We start from the raw sequence: 20,434 nt of genomic DNA, 5'->3' as shown, positions 1-20,434 counted from the left end.
AGGTAACAGCCCATCCAAAGTCCAATGATCAATGTCAGCAGATCAGTGAGACAGACTGTGCACATTAGGCTTATAAGAGGAAAATACAAATTAACAGTAATGTTGATTTAAATCATGTAACTTGATAAATATTTTAAAATTAGGGCAGCACAGTTGAAGATAGTTACGTTGCTTTTCTGTGCTCGAGTCATTAATGTGTGACTTGGGACGTAGTTTGGGAAATAGACCAGAATTAGCAATTGAAGCAGAGAACAGAACAGTACAGCACAGGAACAGGCCCTTCAGCCCACAATGTTGTGCCACACCAATTACATTAATAAAATGCCCAACTAAACCAATCCCTTCTGCCTACACAATGTCCATATCCTACCATTTCCCTCACATTCACAAGCCTGTCTACGAGTTTCTTGAACGCCCCCATTGTATTTGCCTTCACCACCACCCCAGGCAGCAAATTCCAGGTACTCACCACTGTGCAAACAAAAACCTGTCCCACAAATCTCCTTTGAACTTACCCCCATCACCTTATATGCATGCCCTCTGGTATTAGACATTTCAACCCTGGGGAAAAGATATTGACTGTCTACTCTTTCTATGCCTCTCAATGTTAAACCTCTATCAGATCTCCCCTCAGCCAGAGAAAAAAAAAACAAGTTTGTCCAACCTATCGTCATAGCACATGCCCTCTAATCCAGGCAGCATCTCGGTAAACCTCTTCTGCACCCTCTCCAAAGCCTCCAATCCTTCCTACGATGGGGCGACCAGAACTGAATGCAATACTCCAGATGTGGCCTAACTAGTTTTAGAGCTGCAGCATACCTTCCTGACTCTTGAACTCAATGCCTCGACTAATGAAGGCAAGCATGCCATATGCCTTCTTTACCACCCTATCAACCTGTGTAGCCATTTTCAGGGAGCTATGAACTTGGACCCCAAGATCCCTCTGCTCGTCAACACTTAAGGGTCTTGCCATTAACAGTGTACTGTCTCTTTACATTTGATCTCCCAAGGTGCAACACTTCACATTTGGCCAGGTTGAACTCCATCTGCCATTTCTCTGCCCATATCTGCAACTGATCTATATCCCACTGTATCCTTTGGCAGTCCTCTACCAAGCTTCGTATCGTCTGCTAATTTACTAACCCACCCATGTACATTTTCATTCAGGTCATTTATAAACATGACAAACAGCAGAGGTCCCAGTACGGATCCCTGAGGAACACCACTAGTCACAGACCTCCAGCTAGGATAAGTCCCCTCAACCACTACGCTCTGTCTTCTACAAGCAAGCCCGTTCTGAATCTAAACAGTCATTTCACAGTGGATCCCATGCACATTAATCTTCTGGATGAGCCTCCCATGAGGGACCTTGTCAAATGCTTTACTAAAATCCGTGTAGATAACATCCACAGCTCTACCTTCAATCCCCCTCATCACCTCATCAAAAAGCTCAATGAAGTTAGTAAGGCATGACTTGCCCTGCATAAAGCCATGATGACTGTCCTTAATTAGCCCATGGTTTTCCATATGCTCATAAATCCTATCCCCCACGATCCTCTCCAGTAACTTCCCTACCACTAACAAGACTCACTGTTCTATAGTTACTAGGATTATCCCCATTTCCCTTCTTGAATAATGGAACGTTAGCTCCACACCAGCCCTCTGGGACCTCACCTGTAGCCAGAGATGACATGAAGATATTGGTCAAGGCCCCAGCAATCTCATCACTTGCCTCTCTCAGTAACCTGGGGTATATCCCATAAGGCCCCAGGGACTTATCCACCTTAATGCTCTTAAAGAGACCCAACACTACCTCCTCCTACATCTCAAAATGCCCTAGCATATTAGCACGCTCCACACTGATCTCCCTATCCTCCACGTCCTTCCCCTTGGTAAATACTGACAAAGTACTCAATAAGGACCTCATCCACATCCTCCGCTTCCAAGCACATGTTCCTTCCTTTATCCTTGAGTGGTGCTACCCTCTCCCTAGTTATCCTTTCTCTTGAAGTATAGAATGCCTTAGTATTCGCTTTAATCCTACTTGCCAAGGACTTTTCATGGCCCCCTCTGGCTTTCCTAATTCCCTTCAAGTTCCTTTCTGGCTTAATAATCCTCAAGTGCTCTGTTTGATCCTAGCTTCCTAAGCTTTATATATTTATTTTTTTTCTTGACTAAATTCACCACCTCTCTTGACATCCAAGGTTCCCTCACCCTGCCATCCTTGTCCTTCCTTCTTACTGGAACGTCACTGTCCTGTACTCTGTGCAGTTGGCCTTTAAACACCCTCCACATGTCAGATGTGGACTTGCCCAAAAACAGCTGTTCCCAATTCTCCCCAGTTCCTGCCTAAAGTTCCCGTAATTTGCCCTGCTCCAATTTAATAGTTTCCTGCAAGGTCAATACTTGTCCTTATCTGTAGCTATCTTAAAACTTAAGGAGTTGTGGCCATTGGTCCCTAACTGTTCTCCCACTGAAAGGTCGGTCACCTGGCCAGGCTTGTTACCCAACACCAGGTCCAGTACGGCCCCTCCTCTCATTGAACTATCTACATATTGATTTAAGAAACCCTCCTGGATGCACCTAACAAATTCCACCCAGTCTAAACCTCTTACACTAAGGAGGTCCCAGTTTATATTAGGGAAGTTGAAATCCCCCACAACAACCCTTTTACACCTTTCCTTAATCTGCCTGCATATCTGTTCCTCAATGTCCCAGTGGCTACTGGGGGCGTGTACAAACTGGAGGGGCACCAATATCCTGTGCTGCTTGGGGAGGGTTAAACTATAGTTGGAAGTGGGTGGGAATCAGAGTGGCAGGGCAGCAGGTGGACTGGCTGTGAGGAAAGTAGATGTAAAGCCCACAAGTAAAGGTAGAAATTGACCGGTTGATGAGCAGGGTGGGACTAATATTCTGAGATGCGTCTATTTCAATGCGAGTGGTATTGTAGGTAAGGCAGATAAACGTAAAGAATGGATCAGCACGTGGAATTATGATGTTGTAACCATAAGTGAACGGTTACAGGAGGGACAATGACTGGTAGCTCAAATGTTCTGGGGTTCCAATGTACTCGGAGGGGACATACTGGAGGGCTCGTCTACTGAGGCAATATGGGTGGAAGTGAGGAATTCGAAAAGGATGACCACGTTAATGGGGCTATATTATAGACCTCCCAATAATCAGCAGATTTAGAAGAACAAATTTGTAGAGATAGCAGATAGTTGCCAGATAAACAAAGGTTGCGATAGTAGGTGATTTTAAACTTTCCATATATTGACTGGGACTCCCATACTGTAAAGGGATTGGATGGGATAGAGTTTGTCAAATGTGTTCAGGAAAGTTTCCTTAATTGATATGTAGAGGCCCTAACCAGAGAGGACAATACTAGATCTCCTCTTAGGGAATGAGACAGGGCAGGTGACAGAAGTGTGTGTAGGGGAACACTTTGGATCTAGTGATCATAATTCCATTAGTTTCAAGATAATTATGGAGAAGAAGGATAGGACTGGTCCTCGCAGGTGTGGATTAGGATAGGCTAGGCTGTTTTCTGACTGAGATGCTTGGTAAGTGGGAGGCTTTCAAAAGTGAAATATTGAGACTATAGAAACTACATTCCTGTTAGACTAAAACAAGGCTAGCAGGTTTAGGGAACCTTGGTGACCAAGGGATACTGAGGCCCTGATAAAGAAAAAGGTGGCACGTATCAGGTATAGGCAGTTAGGATTAAATGAGGCACTTAAGTACAAGAAATGCAAGAGAACACTTGAGAGAAATCAGGAGGGCAAAAAGAGTACAGGAGGTTGCTCTGGCAGACAGGGTGAAAGAGAATCCCAAGGGTTTCTATAGCTATATTAAGAGCAAAAGGGTAGCAAGTGACAAAATTGGTCCTTTTGAAGATCAGTGTTGTCATCTATGCATGGAACCAAAAGAGGTGGGGGAAAAACTTAAATGAATTTTTTGCATCCGTATTTACTCTGGAGACAGATACAGAGACTATAGAACTGAGGCAAGTGAGTAATGAGGTCATGGACCATTTCCAGATTACGGAAGAAGAGGTGATAGATGTCTTCAGGTGAATTAAAGTGGATAAATCCCCAGGGCCTGACAAGGTATCCTATTGGACCTTGTGGGAAACTAATGCAGAAATTGCAGGGGGCCCGGCAGAAATATTTAAAACAGCCTTGGCCATGGGTGAGGTGCCAGAGGACTGGAGGACAGCTAATGTTATTCTGTTGTTCAAGAAATGCTCTAAGAATAAGCTGGGAAGTTATAGGCTGGTGAGCCTGATGTCAGTTGTGGGTAAATTATTGGAAGATTTAAGGGGCAGGATACAAGTATTTGGATAGACAGGGCCTGATTAGGGATAGTCAACGTGGCTTTGTGTGTGGTAGGTCAATGTCTAACCAATCTTATAGAGTTTTGAGGTTACCAAGAAGGTCAATGAGGGAAAGGATGTGGATGTTGGACTTTAGAAAGGCCTTTGACAAAGTCCCCCACAGGAGGCTGGTCCAGAAGGTCAAGTCACTTGGCATTCAGGATGAAGTGGCTAATTGGTTTCAACAGTGGCTCAGTGGGAGAAGCAAGAGAGTGGTAGTAGATGGTTCTCTCTCTGACTGAAGGCCTGTTCTAATGGTGTGCTGCAGGGATCAATGTTGGGTCTGTTGTTATCATCTAAACCATTAATATAGATGATAATGTGGTAAACTGGACCAACAAATTTGCAGCTCACACCAAGATTGGGGGCATAGTGGACAGCAAGGAAGGCTGTCAAAGCTTGTAGCGTGATCTTGATCAGCTAGGAAAGTGGGCTGAAAAACGGCAGATGGAATTTAATGCAGACAAGTGTGAGGTGATGCACCTGGGAGGATAAACCAGGTTAGGACTTGCACACTGAATAGTAGGGCTCTAGTGTGTGGTAGAACAAAGGGACCTGGGAAAGTAGTGTCAAGGGTCGTACAGAGAGCTTTTGGCACTTTGGCCTTCAAAAATCAGGGCACTGAGTACAGGAGTTGGGATTTTATGTTGAAGTTCTACAAGACTTTGGTGAGGCCAAATTTAGAGTACTGTGTGTAGTTCTGGTCACCTACCTACAGGAAAGATATCAGTAAGCTTTACAGAGTGGAGAGAAAATTTACAAGGATGTTGCTGGGACTTGAGGACCTGAGTTACAGGGATAGGTTGAATAGGTTAGGACTTTATTCCCTGGAGTGCAGGAGAATGAGGGGAGATCTTACAGAGGTATACAAAATGATGAGGGGTATAGAACCATAGAGCACAAAAACAGGCCCTTCGGCCCACCATGTTGAGGGTATGGATAGGGTGAATGCATGCAGGCTTTTTCCCCTTGTGTTGGAAGAGACTCGAACTAGGGGTCCTAGGTTTAGGGTGAAAGGTAAAATATACAAGGGGAATCTTCTTCATTGGTGCGAGTGTGGAACGAGCTGCCAGCAGAAGTGGTGGATGCAGGTTCAACTGTAACATTTAAGAGAGTTTGGATAGGTACATGGATGGGAGGGGTTTGGAGGGATACGGTTTGGGCGCAGGTTGTTGGAACTAGGCAGATCAGGTCAACATGGACTAGATGGGCTGAAGGGCCTGATTCTGTGCTGTAGTACACTACAACTTCCAGCATCTGCAGTCTCTTGTCTCCTTGTTATTTAATTCATTCTTCTCCATTCTCAAAAGGTGACAGAACCACTGTACACTCCCACTTCTCCCGATATATATTTACCTTCATGTGGGTGATTTGATCTTGCTCCCAATTAAATCGTTTCATCTGGTTCTCTTCCAGTTCCAGCCTGGTCTTTACATACTGGTCGTAGTTGCCCTGAAACAAAGTCACACACAATAATGTAAATACAATGTCAACATTTCCCTACTTACATGGTGCGAGAACCTTCACCTCACAATAGCAACACTCAAGCAGCATTTAGTCAGGCACATAAACAGGCAGGGAATCAAGGTATATAGACCACATGCAGACAGATGTGCAGTTTGAATTGGTTTTGTGGTCAGCACAGACATCATGGTCCTAAAGGCCTGTTGTATGTTAAACTGCAGTAATTCAAGGTGGCAGCTCACCACCACCTTCTATGTACAAGATAAGAGGCATAGATCGAGTGGACAGTCAGAGACTTTTTCCCTCAGTGTGACAATGGCTAACACAAGGGGACATAATTTTAAGGTGATTGGAGGAAGGTATGGGGGGGGCGGGTGGAGATGTCGGGGTAAGTGAGAGAGTGGTGGGTGCGTGGAATGCACTGCTGGCAGAGGTTGTGGGGGCAGATATATTAGGGACATTTAAGAGATTCTTAGATAGGCACATGAATGATAGAAAAATAGAGGGTTATGTGGGAGGGAAGGGTTAGATAGATCTTAGAGCAGGATAAAATACTGCACAACATTGTGGGCCGAAGGGCCTGCACTGTTCTATGTTTTTTCAATGTTCTTGAAAGGTCTTCCTGCCATCTGTGGCTAAGTGGGCTGCACTCTTGCCTTCACCTGAAAGTCATGGGTTCACATACCAGATAGCAAATTTCCTGCATTCAATCATGATTTGCGAACTCTCAGACTCAGTGACGGTATCAGCGCTGCGGAAAAGAGTCCTTTTCATTTCTGGCAATGTTAACCCTGTCCCACTGTCCCAACATCCACTCCCAAGGTAGATCAGCTCAGATTAGATGCCAAGTAAAGCTCCCTCTACACTGCCTCTCAACCAGAACACCCATACTATACCTAGCAATTCCCACACCAGATGTCATGGGACACTAGATATTATTAGAATGAATTAATGCCAAATTTAGACTAGATTTAGTGCAAACTTCCCGTGAAATTAAGGCACCTCAACAACGTTTTCTTCAAACACTCACAGTGTAATACTTGAGCTTTCGGTTATGCATGTGAATGATATTGTTGCAAACTCCATTCAGAAAATCCTGGGAATGCGATATCAGCACAAGAATCCTTGAGAATCTGAAGACAAAAACAAGCCACCAACATTTCATTAGAAGTTTCTATGTTAATACTTTTCCAGAACTCCCAAAAGCTGAGCATTCATACACCCACCACCAGCCTTTCTGGCTTCCCCTTTCCCAAAAACTCGAACACAAGAACAAAACAGGAGGTGTCAACCTCTCGGTTCCCTCAAGCCTTTCCTGTCATTCAATATGATCGTGGCTGATCTGTCCTTGCCTTCATCTCCTCTATGCTAGATCCTCAGAGCCCTCAATTTCCCGATCTTTCAAAAATTCATCTACTTACTTCTTAAGTACCCCCAATGATCCAGACTCCACAACCCTCCAGGGTAGAAAATTCCAAAGATTCACCACCCTGTGAGAAGTTTCTATGCAGCTCAGTTTTAAGTGACCACCCCATAATCTTGAAACCATGTTCATTTTTTCCAAGATTCTCACTAGAGGAAAGGTTAATATTGTGCTCCCAAAGAATCCTCGACGTTTCGGGAAGATCACCCTCTCATTGTTCTCAATGCCAAAGAATCTAGACCCAATTTCTTTAGCTGCTCATGATAGAACAACTTTCTTAAAATTAAACTAGTGAATCTCTTTTAGACTGCCTCCAATGCCAATATATACTTTAAGGGGACCAAAACTGTGCCCTCACCTGGACTCTACAACAGATGTAATACTTCTCCATTTATAAAGTCAACCCTTTTGCAATAAAGACTAATATGCAAGCCTTCTTGCTAACCACTTGCTGCAACTGCTAGCTCTTGCAGTTCATGCACAACAGCACCAAATCCTTCTGTACTTCACTCATCTGTAACCTTCCTCCCTTTAGATAACTACCCCCAGATTCTTCTTACCAAAGTGCACAACCTTACATTTTCCCACATTCAACTCCTTTTGCCAAGTTTCTAGCCACTTCATCTATATCCAGTTGTTCTAATATCCTCATCACCACATGCCCTCCCTCCCATTTCCATGTCATTGCAAACTTGGGATACCTTATATTGTGCCCCTCCTCCAGGTATAAATCATAAATAACTGAGGCTTAAGAACTGATCCTTGGGGCACTCCCACCAGTTACATCCTTCTATGCAAGAACTAATCTTTAATCCATGAACATACTCCTCTCCCCCCTCTCCCCAATACCATGAGCTCATATCTTGTGCAGCAGCCTTTTGTCGCACCTTGTCAACTGCCTTCTGAAAAGCCAAATGCACCATCTTTGCAGGTTCCTGTTTATCAACTCTGCCTGTTGCATCCTCAGAGTCAGAGACATACAGCATGGAAAGACTGCTCAGCCCACCACATCCGTGCCAGCCAGTGGGCATCCATCTGCACCAATCCCATCTCTTGGCCCATACCCCATGTTTAAGTGATTCAAGTGCTCATCTAGAGACTAAATGCTGTCAGTGACCTCGCTTCAACCACTCTGGGTGGAAAAAGGTCCTCGTCATTTCCCCTCTGAAAAGCTTCCTCCTTACCCTAAATCTATGGTCCTCTTGCTTTATCTACTTCTGATATGGGGAAAAGTTTCCTGAGTCTACCCCTCATTTTATATACCTCAATCATCTCCTCTCAATCTCCTCTGCTCCAGAGAGAACAGACTTAGCTTCTCCAGTCTCTCCTTATAAAAGACCCCATCCCAGGGAACATCCAGGTGAATTTTCTCTGCACTCGAGTGCAATCACATCCTTCCTATAGTGTGGCACCCAGAACAGCATGCAGTACTCTGGTAACCAAAGTTATGGAGCATAACCTCCCTACTCTTGTATTCAGTGCCCCAACCAATGAAGGCCAGAATCCCATGGCTTCTTAACCACATTATCTGCATGTGTGACCACTTTTAAGGATCTCTGGATTTGTACGCTAAGGACACCCTGTTTATCAATGCTCCCCAAGACCCTACTATAAATGGTGTATGTCTTAGCCTGATGAGTACTCTCAAATGCATTACCTCACATTTATCTGGATTGAACTCCATCTGCCATTTATCAGCCCATTTCACCAACACGTTGATATCACTAACTCGAGTACCCCCCACACTATCCACAACTTTAACAACCTTTATAGCTTGTGAACTTACTGTGATGCTTCTATCACCCACATCATTCACATATAGACCACAGAGTACTGTGTTCAGTTCCAGTTGCCTCATTATAGGAAGGACGTGGAAGCTTTAGAGAGGGTGCAGAGGAGACTTACCAGGATGCTGCCTAGATTAGAGAACATGTCTCATTGAGGAAAGATTGAGCGAACTAGGGCTTTTCTCTTTGGAGCGACACAGGATGAGGGGCAACTTGATAGAGATGTACAAGATTTTGAAAAATAGATAAGAGTGGACAGCCAGCATCTTTTCCCCAGGGTGGCAATGGCCCATACCAGAGGACATCCATTTAAGGTGAGTGGAGGAAAGTTTAGGGGAGATGTCAGAGGCAGGATTTAAAAAACAAAAATGGTGGGTGCCTGGAGCACACTGCTGGGGGTGGTGGGAGAGGCTGATATGATAGGGACATTTAAAAGGCTCTTAGATAGGCACTGGGATGCAAGAAAAATGGAGGGTTATGAGCTGTGTTGGAGGGAAGGGTTAGACTGATTGTGGAGTAGGTTTATATAGGTTGGTACAATATCGTGCCTCGAAGGGCCCATACTGTGCTGCATTGTTCTATATTTTAGAAACAGTAAAGTCCCCAGCACCAATCCCTGAGGAGGAACACAAGAAATAGGCATCCAATCACAAAAGTAATCCTCTGCCATCACCTGTTACTTATGGCCAAGTCAAGCTTGGATCCAGTTTGCCAACTTGCCCTGGATCCCAACCTTTTGGGCCAGTCTCCCATATAGGACCTTGTCTCACTCTAGCTAAGTTATTGAACACGATTTATCTTTCATAAAACCAAGATGCCTTGGTTTGATTGCATTAAGCTTCTCTAAATGGCTAGCATTTCTTCCTCAATTAGAGTCGACTCCAGCACCTTAACAAATGTTAAGCTAACAGACCTATACCCACCTTTTGCCTTCCTGTGTGCTTGAAAAAGGGAATCACTTACGGTTTCCAATCTGCTGGTTCCTTACCAGAACCTGGTGAATTTTGAAAAAACAGCTAATTGCCCCACTATCTCTGCAGCTGCTGCCTTTATAGACCATTGGTACCTAGCAACTTGTCTGTTTTTAGTCTCATTAGTTTGTCTATTGCCTTGTCCCTTGCGATTATATGTTCTTGCATAGTATTTGGAAGAAGCCTTTGTGATGTCTGTAGTGCCCTCCACAGTGAACACTGATGCATTTCCTCATTTCCGGTTATTCATTCGCCAGACTCTTTCTCTAGGGACCCTACATTTATCCCATCTACCTTCTCCCATAAAAGCTCCTGTTTCATTCGTGCAAAATGTAAACCTTTCCCCATAAATTACCTGCTCCTTAAGGGTCACACCCACTCTGGGCACCCAAAGTGGGAAATGCCTGAAATTCCCGGCATTCCTCATCTCAATGGAAAATCTTAATCATCACAAAACCTGCTACAACTATGTCCAGAACACGTATTACCAATGACATCAGGAAGGAACAGTAAATTCTTAAGAAAGCAGAGTCAGCTTGATCAGCTGATTAGGCTATTTGGACAATTGTTTTGTTAATTTATTCATGTTTCAGGATGTTGGTGTTGCTGATAGGGGCAGCGTTTATCACTCAGCCCTGATTGCTGTGAACTGCATGGCTTGTTAGGTCACTGCAGAGCACATTTAAAAGTGCATTGTTGTGGGTTGGAGTCACATAATGGGGCAACCAGGTAAGGACGACAGATTTTCTACTCTCCAACTGCATTGCATGAAAAGCAAAAATCATTTCCCGATTTCTCGCAAGTGCATATTTTTTCCTGCTTTTCAATCCCTAATGCAACTTATTTTCTCTCTGTACAGATAATGCCTGGCATGTTGGTCTTTTCCAGCACATTTTTGTTGAAAAAGGTCTCCTCTCTAACACTTCCTCTAGACAGATTAGCTGCCATTAACAAGCCTTCAGTACCCTCTAATACTACCAGTCTGCATCATTCCGTTTTTCCTCTAACCAACCACAGATGTTTGGTTCTCTCCAACCCTCCCTCTTTTCTGTTTAAATTATCACAGCTCCAAGAAAGATCAAAGACCAAACATATTTCACTCTCCACAGATGGAGTATTTCCAACATTTTCTTGTGTTGATACACTACCTACTGCACACTCACTGTGGCAGTCATGGCATTCTGGACTTGGTCAGCTCAGTCCATGGTGATGCTACCAAGCAATTCTTGGTGACTGACATTTGAGGATCCCCATCCAATCTACAGTCTATGACCAAGCTACTTTTAGCATTTCCAAGGAAGTCTTGGCAAGGTCAAACATTTTGGGAAGCCTTTGCCATGTTCAAAGTTGTTGCCGAGATTGATATTAGTTGGTCATCTGGTTTATTTTGTGTATAAACAGCAGTTATGATACAACAACTTGCAGGTTAGAGTCAACCACATTCCTACAGGTATGGAAGCCTAGAGCCACCCATAGGGTATGTTAGGGAAGGACAGCAATTTCCTCCCCAATAAAAGTGAACTAGATAGGTTTTTAAAACAATCTGGTAGCTTCATAGTTATTATTACTAAGACTGGAACGTGTTTAAAGTCCTAATTATTAATTGAATTTAAATTCCACAGCTGCAGTGGTAGGATCATGGGTCAGGGTTAACCAGTTTGAGAACCACTCTGCCAAACTCACTAATAACAGCAATATTACGATGTACCCAGAAATATCAGCTTCTCCCAAAGTGCACATTCCAAATCTCATCTGCAGGCTTAATTTCAACTACTATTATGCATTTATTTAATAAATATGTGCATGCGAATACCTCCATGACATTTACTCTAAAACTAGAGGATGTGTCTAACAATGCTGAACTGGCAGATGTCCATATTACAAACATACACCTGCCTTGGTGTTACACCAGCCACATTGTCACCAACACAACCCAAGTCATCGTTCACCAAGGTACCCTCATATTCTGCCTACAGGGCAGTAAAATCCCAGCAATAATGTAATAAAGTCACTCAACTTACGATTTCAGTTCTTCCTCCAGCCACACGCAAGCATCCAGATCGAGATGATTGGTGGGCTCATCCAACAGCAGCATGAAGGGTTTGATGAACAATGCCCTGGAAAATGGTAACAAACCACAGCAATCAGGAGTGATGGATCACAAGTAATAAACTAACAAATGGTTAAATGTTTCCATCTTGCACTGCGGTTACTATAGCTTCACACCAGACCATCCAGGTGGTGCTGAAAGAGAGGCACTGGCACCCAACAAAAACACCTGGAGCCTCATTCCCATTCTCTTACAAATTCAAATTAAAGCTACTGGAATAAATTTGGATTAAAATACAAAACATTTCTTGTACAATTGTAACTCACACCACCCACTGATTCTACTTGAACAGCAGTTAAATAACAAGGGGATAATGGGGCTGTAAATTAAGAACAAATGAATAAGCAGCAGGATTAGGCCACGTGGCCTCTCAAGCCTGCGCTGCTATTTAATAAGATCATGGCTGATCCAATTGTAAACTCAGTTGAAAAACCCTATCAGGTTCCAGTAAAACACAGGCTTCCTTCTATCAAATGTGTTAGGTCTCAAACAGATCAATCAATTCAAAATGCAGCAAATGTTTTAGAGTGAATGGGGCAGACCCGTTCTACACAAGCAGCATACAAATTGTATTGAAATGAACAAACATTTTGTGAGCTTTTGAACTTGTGGTTGAGAAAGGAATGCTAACCACACCATCAGGAAAACTGCCTGGAATAGTGGAGAGGATCTTTAACAGTTGCAAAACCTAGATTCAGTGAATCAGTTAATCAACATGTAAGAAAAATGGAGGGTTATGGGCTGTGTAGGACGGAAGGGTTAGATTGATCATGGAGTAGGTTTATATAAGTCAGCGCAATATTGTGGGCCGAAGGGCCCATACTGTGTTGTACTGTTCTATGTTATAACATACAGTACATATGAAGGAGCAGTGTGCACTCAGCACAGAGTTTGTTCTGTCCAACTGTAACCTCCTCCCCTACCACACCCTTACTTAAAACTTTACCTATGTCACTGTTGGAAGACATCCAAAGACACACACCCTTAGAGAAAGAATTACACCTCACCTGCCTCTGGAGCACCAAGGCTCAATCCCTCACTCATTTACCTGGCCAGTGCCACTCTCATTCTCCAGCCTCCGCTGAAATCCTTCATCTTCTTCCGTTGCATGGCTGGTGAAAACCCAAGACCATGCAGAATCCGCGATGCTCGCACTTCTGCCTTGTCCGCATCCAACTCCTCCAAACGCTCGTAGATTTGTAGAAGTTTCTCACATTCAGCTGGAATAGATAGAAAGGAGAAGAAACAGTGAAACTCCAAAAGCTACAGTTGGGTAAGCAACCATCCTCAATCATAGGTCACATCTGTTAACACTGCTTTAGGGTGACCAGATCTAGTTAGAGCTCAAACATGACACAATGAAAGGCTGCTCATCACCTTGCAAAGATTTCTACCACCTGATTGTTAGCTACTACAAATACAAAGGCCACACAGCATGTGAATTACAGTCCCACCACAAAATACGACCACAGCACTATGACAGGGGCTCTTGGTACAGCTCTTGCAATGGCAGAAAGCCAAGCTACATAACTTGGCTCCTCCAGTCACCTCATGTGGATCTTCTCCAGGCCTGGACATTGTCCTACAAGAATCCAACAGTGGGTTCACCTAATGTATCTCAATACCCACTTGCAATCGAACTGTAAATAGTGCACTGGAGTCTGTTCCAACAGGTGGCCAGTCCATGTAGCAAAATTGCCAGCGTTGGCTGTCTGTGTCCAGTGTTAGTGACACACACCCTCTCAACAGCAATGGTTGGCCACAGAATGTTACTCACTGAAATCAATCTGAAAACATTCAAGTCCTGAAAATATTGCACATCCATACGTGCTATGTGCCCAACACTGATACCGACATATTTAAATACTCTTTTCATCAAAGCACTGAAGTTACTGAATAACAGGTGACAAAGGGATTACAATACGTTTCATACATCATCAGGTTTCGGAACGGTCCATGAACACTACCTCGTTATTCCACTTTTGCACTATTTATTTTTGTAACATAGTAATTTTTATACCTTACACTATACTGCTGCCGCAAAACAAATTTCACAACCGATGTCAGTGATAATAAACCTGACTCTAATTACATAAAACAGTACAGCACAGGAACAGGCCCTTCAGCCCACAATGTTGTGCCGAACCAATTACATTAGTAATAAAATGCCCAACTAAACTAATCCCTTCTGCCTACACAATGTCCATGCCCTACCATCTCCCTCACATTCACGTGCCTAAGAGCTTCTTGAACACCCCCATCATATTTGCCTCCACCATCACCCCAGACAGCACATTCCAGGCACCCACCACTCTGCCCTGCACATCTCCTTTGAACTTTCCTCCTCTCACCTTAAACGCATGCCTTCTGGTATTAGACATTTCATCCCTAGTGAAAAGATGCTGGCTGTCTATCTATGCCTCTCAATCTTATAAACCTCTATCATCATTATAAATCAGGAATTTATAAATGTAAACATTCTCTATAGAACATTATTTTCCATTGTTACACATCATAGGTTTTCAGCTCAAGACAACGTGGATAGAGAAATGATGGGGATTAAAGAGATAGAGGTGCCACAGCTAATGGAAGAGCAGACCCCACTTAAATCCAATCCTGTTCTGTTTTATTATTTTAAATTCATCCTCAACACTACAGTGGCAAACAGCAGCAGCTCAGGTGAAGGTACTCTGCTGTTGGGTGGGGACCAGGATTTCAATCCAACGGCAAATGAAGAATGGTGATATTTTAAAATTAGGATGGCTTGTAATTAGAGGAAACCTGCAGGTGGTAGCATTTAACTTTTCCAAGGCAGCTGAATTTACTTATTACTACAGAGGGTGGCCATTCAACCCATCAGGTCTCTGCCAGCTCCCAGAGAATCACCCCATTTTCCATTTCTTGTCATCCTGCGATTTACTCCCTCATATGCACATAAACCCCCCTCCCCAAAATTCTTCCCACTTACTTACACCAAGGGTAATTTGCAGCAGCCAATTAACCCACCAGCACATCTTTGAGATGCAAGAGGAAACGTGGGCAGCTGAGGGAAATCCATGCAGTCACAGAAACCAAGAGCAAATTCCACACAGGCAGCACCTAAGGTCTGACTGATCCTGGATCACTGGAGCCATCAGACAACAGCACTAACTGCTGCACACTGTGCCAAGTCCCACATGGATGCAGGGTTGATGACCTGAAATGTTTCCCCACAGATGCTGCCTGACCTACTGACTGCTAGCAGCAATTTCGGTTTTATTGCAGATTTCCAGCATCTGCCATCTTTTTATTTCAAATTTTAATACATCACTTCGAACTTTGATCATAACCAACAAAAACTGGAGCAAAAACCAGAAGATAGTTACAGTCTTCATGGGCCAGACGCTCCGCCTCCTTCTCCAATTCAATGCGCTCCTTGTCAACCTCGATCACACAATCCAGTGGCGTTTTGTCACTTGGCGGCATTTCTCGTGTAAGGTGGTAAATGTCAATGGGTTCTGGTATCGGCAACTCCCGGTGACCCAGAGCAGACAGCAGCATTGATTTACCTGGGACAGGAGGAAAGGGATCAACATTAGCAAAGAGTAAGTAACCATGTCCCCTCCCAAATTGGTGGGTCTGTCACTCCCTCTGGGAACAAGGTACACAAGGACTGGGCGATCTTGAAAAAACCCCTTTTGGGCTTTACTTATTGAGTTCCTGCACAGTTTCAATTCACAAGTTCATGCTGTCTACAAGTTCCAGTTCTTAAGAATTTCAGCACACCAGGATTGCCAAAGACCCAAATTTGGTGATCTGCAAAGTCCCTACAAATCCCAGATTCACTGGCCAAAATACTGCACAGCTTGTGATCTAGTTTCTGACTGTTTGCAATGCCCACTTGGGACCATTGCAGCTAGGCACATTGTTACGGACTCAGTGAAAGTCCCTTTAAGATAGAGAGTGTGTGTGTATGTGTGTGTGGGGCGTGCTTACGTCAATAGAAGATAAAGGACGTAATGACGTTGTTGAAGAAGTAAGAAGAAGAAGAAGGAGAGAGAGAGAAGGGAGAGAGACACCAGCCTGCTTGTTTTCTCTATCGATGGATGAGAAACAATAACTGTGTTTGCCACTGAAATCCATGTATGGAAGTTGGAAGTAATCCGGTGGAGTTCACTTTGTTGCTGACCTGTAGAAGGAAACAGGTATTTGTATGTGGACGACCACGGTTCGGATGCTTTTCGGGGTGAGGAAGTCACTACCGAGTAAACACTGAAGTGTCGTTTGGGTTCCATCGTGGAACATTTGGATTTCGTATGTACTCTCTCTCTATGTTTTTCTACATCTACATCTTATCTTCAGACAACGGTGGTTGTTGAAGAAGCCCTTGCCCATGTTTCACCTTATGGCTTGCGGAACTGAACTTTAAGAACCATTCAGGAACTGGAAGTTTTGGACTTTGTCACACACACACACACGAAGAGTTTAGTTTTGGGGTTAACGTTCGAGGTTTAACATTTTTGAATTCTAACATACTAACATTTTTACTTTTATTTTACGTATTATCATAAGTAGTGATTAATAAAATAGTTTTTAAACACTGAATCATGCTCAGTGTGTTTCTTTTGTTGCTGGTTCGTGACAAAATTGGGGGCTCGTCCGGGATAGTTCCCAAGGTTAACGAGTGTCGTCTGGGATTGTACCCCAGATTGACGAAATTTGTTCGAGATTCAATCCAAAGATTTTTGAGGGAGGTCTGATAAATTCTTTTTAATTGGCTTGTGTGTGTGGAAACCAGCAGCAATGGATATTAAGGCATTTTTGGAGTCACCAACCCAAAAGGGATTGGAGGTGGCGAAAAAGGATGATTTGATAAAGATTGCTACAAGGCTAAACCTTACAGAAGTAAAGCAGTCTATGAGAAAGGCAGATATTCAGAGACTGATAGCTGGCCATTATGTGGAAAAGAAGGTGTTTGAGAAGGAAGTGTTAAAACAGTTTCCTGGCAGTGAAATAGCAATTTCTGAGGCACAGGTGCAGCTGGCAAAGATAGAGGCTGAACGAGAACAAAATAAATTAGAAGCTGAACGAGAGCAAAAGAGATTAGAGGCCGAACGAGAGCAAACCCAGTTAAAGATAGAAGCTGAACGAGAGCAAACCCAGTTAAAGATAGAAGCTGAACGAGAGGAAAAGAGATTAGAGGCCGAACAAAAGAAATTAGAGACTGAACAAAAGCTAACTCAGATGAAGATAGAGGCTGATCTAGCAATGAAGCAGATGGAATTGAAGAGGATGGAGCTGGATAACGAGGAGAAAAAGAGGCAGCATGAGTTACAAATGAAGCGTAGGAGTTCGGAATCTGATTCTGATGATGGTTTTTCAGCCAGCAGGGAGGTTCGATTAGTCCCTCCGTTTGAAGAAGATCAGGTTGATCAGTATTTCCAACATTTTGAAAAGGTTGCTGTGAGTTCAAACTGGCCAAGGAAAGGATGGGCTCTTATGGTACAGAGTGTGATTAAAGGTAAAGCTCAAAAAGCTTATTCTGCTTTGTCTGTTGAGGATGCAGCTGATTATACCAAGGTAAAACAAGCTATTTTGAAGGCCTATGAATTGGTCCCTGAGGCTTATAGACAAAATTCAGAGACTTGAGGAAATCTGCAGATCAGACTTATATGGAATTTGCCAATGGAAAGAGAATATGTTTTGAACGATGGTGCCTGGCTAAAAATGTAGATGGGGATTATGATAAATTGACAGAATTGATACTGGTGGAAGACTTTAAAAGATGTGTTCCAGCTGAATTAACAACATATTTAAATGAAAAGGCAGTGGAAACTTTACAAGAAACTGCTAGGTTGGCAGATGATTATGCTTTAACCCATAAATCCAAATGGGGACAACCTAAAACCTTTCAAAAGAGTTACAAAGACAATCCAGGTAAACCAGAGATTAAATTGGGAGGTAATCAAAAAGGAAAAGATGAAAAGAAGCCAGGGCTGGAGAAACCTGTTGAGCGTACTTGTTATTACTGTAGGAAACCTGGCCACGTGATATCTAATTGTGCCTTTTTGAAGAAAAAGAAGGAAGCTGGGCCCAATGCTTGCTTTCAGGCAATTAAAAATCAAAAAGGTTTAGGAGATGCTGTTAAAGATCAGTCCTTGCAAGAGGGAAAAGCGGAAAAGTTGGAGGAGGTGAGAAAGGAATTCCGTTCGTATGTATCAGAGGGTTTTGTTTCACTGAATGATGAGTCACCCCAGGTGCCAGTGAAAATTCTTAGAGATACTGGGGCTAGTCAATCTCTCTTGCTGGACAGTGTTTTAAATTTTGGTGAAGAAAGTGACACTGGTGAAGTAAATCTAGTACGAGGCGTTACAGGTGAGACCATGTCTGTCCCTTTTCACAGGGTGATTTTAAAGTCAAAGTTCGTAGAAGGACCAGTCGAGATAGGGATAAGACCTAGTTTGCCAGTGGAAGGAGTTTCTTTGTTATTGGGAAATGACCTTGCAAATGGAGAAAGTGATCCTGTGGTACGGTTAACAACCAAACCAAGGATTGATGAGTCTGAAGATGATTCAGATGTTTACCCATCATGTGCGGTGACTCGAGCTAGAGCTAGAGAATTAGCCAAGACAGACAGTCCGGTGCAGTCTGATGTGGTTCCTTGTGACAGTCCTAAACAGGAAGAAAATTTTGATGCCTTATCTGAGACTTTTCTGTCTTCACTGGAGGATCAACATCCTTACAGTGAGCTTGAATTTAAAGATTTGTCTTTGTCGAGGAAGGATTTTATGGTGGAACAGACAAAGGACCCTGAGTTGACAGAATTGAAAGAAAAAGCACTCTCATGTGAGGAGATTGAAAAGGTGCCAACTGGATACTATGTCAAAAATGGAGTGTTAATGAGGAAATGGAGACCTCCTCATGTTCCTGTTACTGAGGAATGGGAAGTTATTCATCAGGTTGTTGTTCCAAAAGTTTATAGGGATGAGATTTTAAACCTGGCCCATAGTATGCCTTTGGGTGGTCATTTTGGTGTGAATAAAACTGTAGGGAAGATCTTGAAACAATTCTATTGGCCTGGTTTGAGAAAAGATGTGGTGATGTTTTGTCGAACCTGCCACACATGTCAGATGGTAGGTAAACCAAATCAAAAACCCCCTGTGGCTCCTTTGAAACCAATTCCTGCTTTTGGTGAACCCTTTTCGAAGGTGATTGTGGACTGTGTTGGCCCCTTACCAAAGTCTAAGACTGGAAATCAGTATTTGTTAACCATCATGTGTGCCACTTCTAGATTTCCAGAGGCAATACCCCTTAGAAATATTAAGGCCAAGACGGTGTCAAAGGCTCTTGTAAAATTTTTTACCTTGTTTGGTTTGCCAAAAGAAATCCAATCTGATCAAGGTAGTAATTTTATGTCAAAAATTTTTCAACAAATAGTCTATGAGCTGGGAGCAAAGCAGATTGTATCATCTGCATATCACCCAGAATCTCAAGGAGCTCTGGAGAGATTTCATTCTACTCTCAAAAATATGCTGAAGACTTATTGCTTTGAAAACACCAAGGATTGGGACGAAGGTATCCATTTACTTTTGTTTGCCGTTAGAGAATCGATCCAGGAGTCAATCGGATTTAGTCCGTTTGAGCTTGTGTTTGGACATAGGGTGAGAGGACCTTTGGAGTTGTTGAGAGAGCAATGGGTTAATGAGGAAGTTCACTTGAGTCTGTTGGACTATGTCCAAAAATTTAAAACTCGGTTGGAGAGAGTCTGCCAGCTAGCGAGAGAGAATTTGAAACAAGCCAGATAAGAATGAAGACATATTTTGATAGACGTGCTCGGCCTAGGACATTCGCAGTGGGGCAAAAGGTGTTGGTATTTTTCCCTAGCCAAAATAATCCCTTGCAAGCTCGTTTTTCTGGACCCTATGTTATTGAATCTCGAGTGACTGATCTAACATATATAATCAAAACACCAGATAGACGCAAGAAAACACAACTCTGTCATGTAAACATGCTAAAACCTTATTATGAGAGGGATTCAGTTGTGGCCTTGGTGGATGGTGAAAAGGTTGTTTCTAGAATGCCTGATGTTGATGTTGAGGAAGGCCAATTTAGACCAAATATTGTTCCATCGAAACTGAAAAACCAAAATATCATGGAGAACCTTGAAACGAAGTTGGACCATTTACAAGTTTCACAAAAACAACAGATGAGAGAATTAATTTTAAAATTTAAAAATCTGTTCCCAGATGTTCCAAACAGAACATCGATAATTACCCATGATGTTGATGTTGGGGATGCAAAACCAATCAAACAACACCCATATCG

At 43.1% G+C, this 20,434-nt stretch overlaps 1 protein-coding gene across 1 annotated transcript in view; it reads right to left on the bottom strand.

The window, feature by feature from the left end:
• Nucleotides 1–20,434, bottom strand: part of abcf2a (ATP-binding cassette, sub-family F (GCN20), member 2a) — a 62,635-nt gene that overhangs the window by 27,161 nt on the left and 15,040 nt on the right. The window contains exons 4-8 of the mRNA XM_052022646.1: nt 15,496–15,678; nt 13,179–13,350; nt 12,042–12,137; nt 6,870–6,972; nt 5,732–5,827 (exon numbers count right to left, since the gene is read on the bottom strand). Of these exons, the coding sequence (XP_051878606.1) occupies nt 5,732–5,827; nt 6,870–6,972; nt 12,042–12,137; nt 13,179–13,350; nt 15,496–15,678 (650 nt within the window). The remainder of the gene's footprint in view (nt 1–5,731; nt 5,828–6,869; nt 6,973–12,041; nt 12,138–13,178; nt 13,351–15,495; nt 15,679–20,434) is intronic.

The sequence above is a fragment of the Pristis pectinata genome, chromosome 9, assembly GCF_009764475.1.
Source record: "Pristis pectinata isolate sPriPec2 chromosome 9, sPriPec2.1.pri, whole genome shotgun sequence".
Lineage (NCBI taxonomy): Eukaryota > Metazoa > Chordata > Chondrichthyes > Rhinopristiformes > Pristidae > Pristis > Pristis pectinata.
This window is presented reverse-complemented; position numbering and strand designations above follow the sequence as displayed.